This window comes from Lygodium microphyllum, chromosome 1, assembly GCF_053477565.2.
Source record: "Lygodium microphyllum isolate KBCC chromosome 1, Lygodium_microphyllum_v1.1.10, whole genome shotgun sequence".
Taxonomy (NCBI): domain Eukaryota; kingdom Viridiplantae; phylum Streptophyta; class Polypodiopsida; order Schizaeales; family Lygodiaceae; genus Lygodium; species Lygodium microphyllum.
In genome coordinates this window covers 58,794,964-58,805,208 of record NC_141135.1, presented here as the reverse complement: position 1 = coordinate 58,805,208, position 10,245 = coordinate 58,794,964, and the positions used below count along the sequence as shown (strand labels likewise).

Sequence of the window (10,245 nt, the reverse complement as noted above, 5' to 3'; positions counted from 1 at the left end):
AGAGAGAGAAGAAGAAGAAGAAGAAGAAGAAATAAGAGAGGGAGAGAAGGAAAAGAGAGGAGAGAGAAAGGCAATGACGAAAGAGGAGAGAAGAAAAAAGAGGAGGCAAATAAAAAAAGCAAGGAGAGAGAGAGAGAGTAAAAAAGAGGAGAGAAAGCAAAGAGAGAGAAAAAAGAGGAGAGAGAAAAGAGAGGGGGGAAAAGGAAAGCGAAAAGAAAAGAAAGAGAGACGAATAAAAAAGAGAGAAGGAAAAAATAAGAGAGAGGGGGGAAAAGGAAAGCGAAAAGAAAAGAAAGAGAGACGAATAAAAAAGAGAAAAGGAAAAAATAAGAGAGAGAACAAAAAGAAAAAAGAGGGGGAAAGAGGATATAGAAAAATAAAGAAAAAAGAGGAGAGAGAAAAAAAGAAAAGACAAAGGGAGGAGAGAGAGAGAGAAAAAGAGGGGAGAGAAGGGGGAAAAGAAGAGAGAGAATAAAAAGGAGAGAGAAAAAATATCAAAAGAAAAAGTAAGAGAGGGAGAGAAAGGCAATGACAAAGAGAGAAAAAAGAGGAGAGAGACAAGCAGAGAGAGAGAGAGATAAACGAGAGAAGGAGAAGGTGAAAGAAAAAAGAAAAATAGGAAAGAGAGAAGAAAAGAAGAAAAAGAGGAGAGGGAGAGAAGAAAAAAGAGGAAAAAAGAGAGGAGAGGGAGAGAGAAGAAAAGAAAAAAGAGGAGAGAGAAGAAGGGGAGGAAAAGAGGAGAGAGAAAAATGTAAAAGAGAGAGAGAGAAAAAAGGAGGGAGAAAGAGAAAAAAGTGATGATATCGTCGATTGAGATAGTACAACAATGTGATATCCCTTGTATTCACTTTGTAAAATAGCAAGGAATGCTAATAGATATTTATAAGAAATAGAAAATTGAAATCCGAAAAACAAAAGGAAATAACGATCTTAAGCAGCTGCACGTGTAAAAAACAGGCAATTAGAAGCATTACGTAGGAAACTTTGGGACGTCGGGCTCCACTCGCAATGTGCCCTCGTATAGAAGCTGGTTGGAGACCCCACTGAAGCAGACCGCTACAATTGTCCTTCTCAGAGACCAGCCCTGTAAGCATCCCCATGGAGCCTTCATCTCAGCTTGGCACAGACAAACACGATGCTCTGTTTGCTAAAAGAATGGGTGCGGCAGGGATTAATCCCGCCCATCGTATCGGTAACTCTCTCCCTTCTTATTGGAGAAGTCCTTCTGCCATGGGTTCTTATTAGTTATACAAGTTCGCGCCATACCCTTTCAGTCGCACCTTTTCAGACTTGTTGTTTTTGATTTCGTGCATAAATTTCAGGTTTACAGGCTAAAGTTATTGCAAAGAGGCTGATGTTTACAAAATTTCTGCAATTCTAGGTACTATTTTTTGTTCAGTGCTTGATCATGCTCACATATCGTGCAGGTGCAGCAGTCTCTGGTGGCCCAGACAGCACAGCACTTTGCATTTTATTGTATCGCTGGCATTGTCTCAACAAGGCTTCTCCATTTGCACAACCCAACAATTTGGTGGCATTTGTGGTGGACCATGGTTTGCGAACAGAAAGTAGATCAGAGGCTTCACTTGTGCAGAGTCGGGTGTCTGCCATAGGTGAACATAAGATTGAAAAACATTTTTGTTAAATATCCTGGATGACATTGGCATAAACATATTTTGGTACATGAAAGAGAGTCTTTGCTGTGCAATAAGGTTGTGCGCTTTCTTTTTGTCTAATACTTTACACAATTAGGTGGGTATGATTGCATATCGCATAACAATAGGGTGAATCCTAGCAAGAGGGCTATGGCTGCAAGCCCTCTTGCATGCCTTCGTAGTTGTTTTTATACATCACACATGTATGAGTGTGAAAGTATGGTTAGATTCAACTCTCAAGCTTAAATGATACACGACCCTAATATTTCCCCTTCTTCAGGAAATGTGGGGCAAACGTGGCCCACTTGTTTGTGATGATCAAATAGTTTGTTAGAGGATATTTATCCAACAAATGGCCACTTAAGCCCCTAGGACATTGTAGCATATACTATAGTAGTGATGTCTTAGCACACTTAGAATTGCCTCAAAATTTTCCTTAAGAGGTTTTCTCTCTCAAGCTTGCTCTTGTAAAACTTTTTCTCTTTTTTATTTGCTCTTTTTCATTGTCTTTGCTAGTAGAAGCTATGAACATTGTATTCTTTGTTACCTCTCCGATAGTTGCTTGTGTTCTTTAATTTGGCCTCTTGCCATCATTTTCAACAATTGGTATCAAAGTCTCCATTCAACCCCCATTTGTAGGCTTCTTTTGCACAAGTACAAATGCCATCAAAGCCTATGTAAAAAACAAAATCCCCCGCCCCTCCTCCCCCCCTTTGTAGACTTTTTTTGCATATGTGTAAGCAAGCTTAGGTTGCCATGCCTAGATTGATTTGTGCTTCATTGTTGGTTTACTTGTAGGGTTCATGAGTGAACCTAAGTTGGTTCATTGGTAGGCTGCTTTGAGGATATTGCAGTTCTTGAGGGGGACCCGTGAGCTAGGTGTTTTCTATCCAACAAGTGCAGGTGATTTAGCCTTGGTACTTCAAGGTGTCAGCAGTCTAGTGAGCTCATGTGTGACTCTGGGCTATGCTTGATATTATTGGGTAATTTGGGCATTTTATAGTGGTCATTTTAGTGATTATTTAGACATTTATTGTTGGTCGACCAACATTAAATGTTGGTTGATAGTTGCCATATTTGGCATATTTTGGGCCTATTTATTCATTGGCTCCTCCTTCTCTCATTTAGTCTCATCATCGTTCTTTAGGTGGTCTTCTTGTTGGAGAGAGGAGCCAGTGCTGGTGCCCAGGCAGCTAGTGACTCACTGTTGTATGTGTCATTCTTGTGTTTGGTATATGGATTCCATTTCCTGAGCATATCTCTGAGTTCTCTTCCTTTGTAGTTCTTTTGTTCTTTTGTTTTCTTTCTCTTCTGTCTTGTGTTCAACAGTTTATTTCAGCACTTGTCTATGCTTCCATTGCTGTACCACTTCTAACATGGTTTCAGAGCGTGGGACCTTGGTTCCTGCTGGGATTTTTCTGCTGATTACAGATTTTTCTTTCCCTTGTTGATCGGGCCTACGTTTTTCAGACCAATAATCTACATTTTCAGTCTACCCTTGGGTTTCAGCGTGCAATCGTCAGTTTGCTGCATTCAATGCTCTACACTAGCTTGTGTTGTTGGTTTTCTGTCCCTAATCGTGTCTGGGGGCTTTTTTGTACAGGTCATTCTTGTTGTTTTTGGCAGTTTTTGATTGGTTTTTCTTCATTTTGTAGCAGTTGACCTTCGTTTTTGATCAGATTTTTGGCTATATCGCATGTGAACTCTCATTTTGTGAAGTCTTTGCTGTTGGTTTGGTTGCATTCCCTCTTCCTATACCCTCTATCCTCTATCTTCTCTTTTTCTCCTCTCCTCTCTAGATGGCTTCTTTGTGCACTTTTATAGGGACGTAACTATCTTACATGGAGTGATGTGATGAAAGCTTAGTTTGTGCTGAAGCGGATTTGGTACATTGTATGTGGAGCTATTCCTCAGTCTCAATGTCCTTTTTCTCTTTTCGACGATTTTGATGAGAACAACCATGAGGCAGTCGTGCTTACATGGGATTCGGATGATGCTCGTGTGTATTCTGCAATGCTTTGGTGGTCACCTTATGTATGACATCACTAGAGATATGGTCGAAGTTTTAGATGCTGTATGAGGCACCTCCCCCCATGTGTGTTGTGACCCTTTATGGATAGCTTCAACAAGTGAAGTTTGAGTCCAAGGACACCATTTAGTCATTTTTACTCCATGTTATACAGTTATAGGACTAGCTTCAATACATGGAGTCTGCCCTTCCAGCGGCACATCTAGTAAGCACGGTACTCTACAAGCTTCCCTTGGAGTTTGATGGAGTGGCAAATGCTTTGAGGGTGTAGATATCCTCTACACTTGTGAGTTTTACACATATGTCCTTGATGTTGCTTGAGTATGAGACATCTTTGCGTTTACAGGGGAGGCTCTTATCTCGTTATGGCAGATCTAGTGAGGGCTTTACAGCTTCAGAGGGGGGTGACAGAAAACAGAAGTCGAAGGCCCAGTGTTATCACTGTGGTAAGAAGGAATACTTGTTTGCGGAAGGACTATAAGGAGTTAGCAATCTCATAGAAGTAGGAGAAGAAACAAAAGAAGCAGGATAAAGACTACTTCAACACATCATCCTCTTTCTCAGACTTTGACTCCGATTCTTCGGCCAAGGAGTGTTAGTAGAGTATGTCAGCTCATGTGTGAGTCTGAGCATTTATTATGGTTGGGCACTTTATGTAGTTATTTTAGGCATTTTTATTGTGTAGCGTTTTATGCTATTGTGGCATTTATTGCTGTTAGTCGGTCAACATTAAATGCTGGCCGACCTGACGTATTTTATGGTATTATTCATGCCTATATATATATATATTCTAGGCTCCTCCTCCTCAGTTCAGTTCACCACCTGGAGGTTCTGTGGAGGGAGGAGTCGGCACCGGTGTCCACGCAGCTAGTGACTCACTGTTGTATGTGACAGTCTCGTGTCTGATATATGGATTCCATTTCCTGAGCATACATGAGTTCTCATCTGTATTGTGTTATTTAGTGTTCTTTCTTTCCCTTTTTCTTTTGTCTTGTGTTTCAGCAGTTTATTATAACATATATTTACGATTCCATTGCTGCTTCACTTCTGACATGGTATTAGATTTCAGGCTCTATGCTCTTGCTGTATTTTCTTTGCTAATTTCAAGATTGTTTTGAACATTGCTCATCAGGCAACTGTTGCTCCAACTAGGCAACCTGTTTTTCCTGTGTTTTTGTTGACGTTAGCATCCATATAGCGTGCGTTAGCCCCGCTACTACCTGCTGTCAGTTCTAGCCTGCGTTTCGGTGTATTTCCAAAGAAGTCCTATCGGTGGTCACCTCTTACAGGACAGCTTCAGACGTATGGTCGAAGTTGCAGTTGATGTACGAGGCTCCTTCCACCACGAGGGCCATTACTCTCTATGGCCAGCTCCATCAACTGAAGTTTGAAACCCAAGATACGATCCAATCATTCCTACTTTGAGTTACCCAAATCCAGGATTGGCTTCACACTATGCAGTTTGCCCTATCAGAGGCACGTCTTGTTGGTATGGTACTCTACAAGCTTCCTCAGGAGTTTGATGGAGTGGTGAATGCTTCACGGGCACAGACATCTACGACTCATGTTAGTTTTCTTCATATGTCCTTGATGCTGCTCGAGCATGAGGCGACTTTGCGACTACAAGGGCAGTTGTTGTCACATAATGGAGGTTCAGGTGAGGCTCTTGCAGCTTTAGGGAGGGGTTTGAAGATGAAGAAGTCGAAGACCTAGTGTTACCATTGTGGCGAGAAGGGCCACTTGCGGAAGGACTGCAAAGAGTTAGTGGCTTCCAGGAAGAAAAAGGAGCAGAACACGAAGTGGGATGCGGACTCCTTCGACGAGTTATCATCTGCCTCTGATTCCGACTCAGATCCTCCGGCCAAGGCGAAGTCCACGACACGAAAGGGATTCTCTTCTTCGGATTGTGGGAAGGGCTTGGTGGCCCCTTATGATCTTCTCTATCTTCAGAAGCTGGTACGATTGACATCGACATCAAGTTCTCTCTGAGGCACCTTGGTGGTAGCTTGATCACCCACTGCTTGGGTATCTATGGTTCTACTTGGTGGTTCTATGTTGTATGGTTTTTGATTCATTCTCATTGTACCATTGTATTGTATCAAATCTCCCATGATCTGAGAGAGGGTGTTAGCAGAGTATGTTAGCTCATGTATGAGTTTGAGCATTTATTATGGATGGACACTTTATGTAGTTATTTTAGGCATACATATTTTATGGCATTATTCATGCCTATATATATTCTGGGCTCCTTCTCCTCAGTTAGTTCAGCTCACCACTTGGAGGTCCCGTGGAGAGAGGAGTCAGTGCCCACGCAGTCAGTGACTCACTGTTGTATGCGACAGTCTCGTGTCTGGTATATGGATTCCATTTCCCTAGCATACATTTGAGTTCTCATCTGTATTGTGTTCTTCAATGTTCTTTTTTTCACTTTCTCTTTGGTCTTGTGTTTTAGCAGTTTATTACAACTTATATTTACGATTCCATTGCTGCTTCACTTCTGACAAGGAGAAGTTTGCAGTATGGAAGGGATCCACTTCTTTAGACCACGGGAAGGGCTTAATTGTCCCTTCCTTGAGTTGCTTTCTAGTCCAAGTGATGCGATCGTCCCTCACAACTCTCCGGTGCCAGAGGGAGTGAGAGGGTGGTGAGACGGGCCAGCTGAGCCTCATCTATACAGGTGTACAAGTTCTAGAGAGGGACGTTCCTGATGCACAGCTTGAAGTCTGGTAGGTTCAAATGTTGGAGTTGGGATTGATATCCAAGTTCATGATGAGTTGTTTTCTTTGACAGAGAGCAGGCTTGGCTTCTAGGCTTGAGCTCATATGAGCGGACACTTCGGTGGTCTTGGCCAAAGGCGGGGAATCCATGGTCAGATATGTTCAGAGGTATTTTTGACAGGATAGTCTTGTATACTACTGTGAGACATTGTTGATGTACACGGAGATGTGTTATGACTCTTCTCTATTTTCAAGGGGTGGTACAATTGACATTGACCTCAGGTTCTCTTCGAGGCACCTTGGTGGTGGCTTTATCACCCACTACTTGGGTATCCATGGTTCTACTCTCGTGGTTCTTTGTTGTATATGATTATCATTGTATTAGATCACCCATGATCTGAGAGAGGGTTTTAGCAGTCTAATTAGCTCATGTGTGAGTCTAGGCTATGCTTGATATTACTGGGTAATTTAGGCATTTTATAGTGGTCATTTTAGTGATTATTTAGGCATTTATTTGCTGGCCGACTAGCTGCCATATTTGGTATATTTTGGGCCTATTTATTCAATGGCTCCTCCTCCTCTCATTCAGTCATCATCATTCTTTAGGTGTTCCTGTTGAAGAGAGGGGCTCGTGTCGGTGCCCATGCAGCTAGTGACTCACTGTTGTACGCGTCATTCTCATGTTTGGTATATGGATTCCATTTCCTGAGCACATCTCTGAGTTCTCTTCATTTGCAATATTCTTTTGTTCTTTTGTTTTCTTTCTCTTCTATCTTGTGTTCATCAGTTTATTTCAGCACTTGTCTATGCTTCCATCGTTGCACTGCTTCTGACACAAGACTGGACCGATTCAAATTGGGTTGGAGAGGTTGATTATAAGAGGTCAATGACAGGTTATTGCTTTATTTTGGGTACAGATGCTATCTCTTGAACTAGCAAGAAGCAGCTCATAGTTGCCCTATCATCTATAGAGGCCGAGTATTGAGTAGCGTCTCCTACCACATGTGAGATTGTGTGGCTTTGGAGGTTGTTAGGACAAACTGGCTGCTCACAGACAGGTCCCACCACACTCCTACACAACAATGAGAGTTGTGTAGCTTTGGCACAGAATCCTATTTTCCATGCTCAGATGAAGCACATAGAGATACAATACCATTCCATTTGGGAGAGGATGTTGGATGAGACTGTTGATGTGGAGTATTGTAAGAGAGAGAATAACTTTGGCAGACTTGTTTACTAAGGCTCTTCCTCAAATTGTTCTTCATTAGCATTCTAGATTAGATCCTTATGCCGTGTTTGGGATCTAACAGCAGGTGTTAAAGATCTCTAGGACGAGGACAATTCGGATAGGGCAACTTCCATCGGTGTGTGCACTTTTGACATGGTATAAGACGTTCGTGTTTGGGCTCTGGGTACTGTCTTCTGCTGCAGACAATGTGCACTCACAGCCTTCTGGTGCTGATCGACCTTTATCTATCTGTTTCAATTACATTAGCCCAATTTGATTTCAGCCTTGTTTCAGAAGAGGCATCTTCTAAACGATCAGTCAGCTTCTCCTGCAAGACAGGATCTGTAGCCTTTAGAAATAAATCAAATTTCTGACTTTTCAATGATTGCTGCTCATCAGCATCCAACTGTGCATACCGACTTTCAAATTCACGGAGCAAAGCTGTAGCAGCTGACCCTTTATTGGGCTTTTCAATCCAATCTATAAGTGTCTTTTTAGTTACCAATCCTATATCTTCCAAGAAAAACTCTTCTCTCAGAGCTTTCTTAAAAGCTGCCCAATCAGCATCTCTTCTATGTAACTCATCAATCCAATCGTGCAAAGCATGCATGGCCAAACGGGAGAAATACTGACTCCATGCATATTGCGGTACCCTATGAAACATCTTTTCTTCATACAACTAGGTGAAGACCAAAACATTTTGACCTTTAAATTGCTTCAATTATTGTCCCATTGCATGCAATGCATTCACAGCTAAGGAATCAATTCTTTCTGCTTCTGAGTTGCCCAAGTCAGTCACTTTTTCAAACTCAGAACTCAAAGCCTTTCGAGTTTGGTTGATCATATCTTCATAGTTACCTATAATAAGAAGGTCGTCCACATATAGGATAATCACTATAGACTTTTCACCATCCTTGTAAACATACAAGTTAGCTTCTGAGGCACATCTTTTGAAATTTAAGTTTAAAAAGAATTTATCTATCCGCTGGTACCATGCTCTGGGGGCTTGTTTCAGCCCATACAATGCGTTCTTCAGCTTGCATACATTGTTCTTAGAATGGGGGGTCTCAAACCTTGGTGACTGAGGCACGTACACCTCCTCCTTGAGGTCACCATTTAAGAACACTGACTTAACATCCATTTGGTAAATTGGCCATTGCTTGTGGGCGGCCATTGCAAGTACTGTGCGAATAGTGGTCATTCTGGTAGTTGGGGCAAATAACTCTTGAAAATCAAACCCTTCAACCTATGAAAATCTCTTTGTAACCAGTCTGGCTTTGTACTTTTCTAAGGTACCATCAGCCTTGTACTTTATCTTCCAGATCCACTTGGTGCCAATAACCTTCCGCTTTGCTGGCCGATCCACTAGCTCCCAAGTGTCATTATTCATTATGCTGTCATGCTTCGCTTGCATAGCTGCCTTCCATGCTGGATCTGCAAGTGCTTCTTCTAAGTTAGTTTTGGCTCCTTTACTTCTCTCATAATCTCAACCATTAAGGCCATATTGACTATGTGAGCAGAAGCCCTCCTTTGCTCCTCTATTCTCTGAGACCTCCTTGGTCTGTCAGCCTTCTCCTCAACAGATGTAGACATAGGATTATTGTGGTCATAGAGCTGCTTTACCCAACGCGGCAATGGCTTTTCCAGTGGGGTGATGTCAGGTTGGTGAACTTTTTCTTCGTCATCTGAAGATGATACTTTCTCCTCCTTAAGGATAGGGACAACTCTCGGGACAAGTTCATAGTGGACGACTTCTTCGCTTGATAATAAAGTGGAAGAAATTGCCTTCTCCTCCTCCACTGTATGTGGCTGCTCCTTGAACACCACATCACGGCTCGCGGCGATTATCTTCTTTGCCTCTTGGTCATATAATTTGTAAGCCTTCTGCTCAGCACTATAACCCAAGAAGATACATTTTCTACTTTTTGGTTTTTACTTGTTTCTATTCTCATTTGGAACATGTGCATAACATTCATATCTAAAAATTCTCAAATGTAAGACAGATGGTTTCTTACCAATGTAAGCCTCATGAGGTGTTTTTTCCTTGAGAGCCTTTGTGTAGCTCCGATTTAGAATGTAGACTATAGTATTAACAGCTTTAGCCCAAAAATGGTTAGGCAATCCCTTTCCCTTTAGCATGCATCTTGCCATCTCCACAATGGTACGATTCCTGCGTTTCACAACACCGTTCTACTGAGGTGTGTGAGGTGTCGTCAATTGGCACTTGATCCCTTTGCTATTGCAAAAGTCTTCAAACTCCTTTGAGTTGAACTCACCACCAGCATCTGTTCTAAATTTCTTCACACTTTTCCGTGTTTCATTCTCAATAAGTTTTAGCCATTCTTTAAACTTACTAAAAGCTTGAGCCTTATCATGAAGGAAGTACACTCACATCTTCCTACTGTAGTCATCGACAATCAACATAAAATAGGAAGATCCTTCCAAGGCCTGCGTAGGCATCTTACCGCACAAGTCAGCATGCACCAATTCTAGAGGAGCTTGTGCTCTATTCTTGCTTTCGCGTGGAAATGCCTTTCTATATTGCTTGTCCATCATACAAGCTTCACATGGTTCCTTCAATTCAGTCACTGCAGGTAGGTGAGCAACCATACCTTG

The 10,245-nt window shown here is 42.0% G+C and overlaps 1 protein-coding gene across 10 annotated transcripts in view; it reads left to right on the top strand.

The window, feature by feature from the left end:
- Positions 1 to 983: 983 nt before the first annotated feature.
- The window catches only part of LOC148041156 (uncharacterized), a 109,103-nt gene continuing 99,841 nt past the window's right edge, over positions 984 to 10,245 (top strand). For 6 of the 10 annotated variants that reach the window (XR_015690745.1, XR_015690743.1, XM_087677118.1 and 3 more), the window contains exons 1-2: positions 984 to 1,192; positions 1,428 to 1,613. Coding sequence is in view for 5 of the 10 variants with exons in the window: in XM_087677118.1 (XP_087533244.1) it covers positions 1,099 to 1,192; positions 1,428 to 1,613 (280 nt within the window). In the remaining 5 variants the exon portion in view is untranslated. Of the gene's footprint in view, positions 1,193 to 1,322; positions 1,614 to 10,245 lie in introns of those variants that run through there. The other 4 variants (XM_087677095.1, XM_087677103.1, XM_087677107.1 and 1 more) reach the window with 4 other exon arrangements.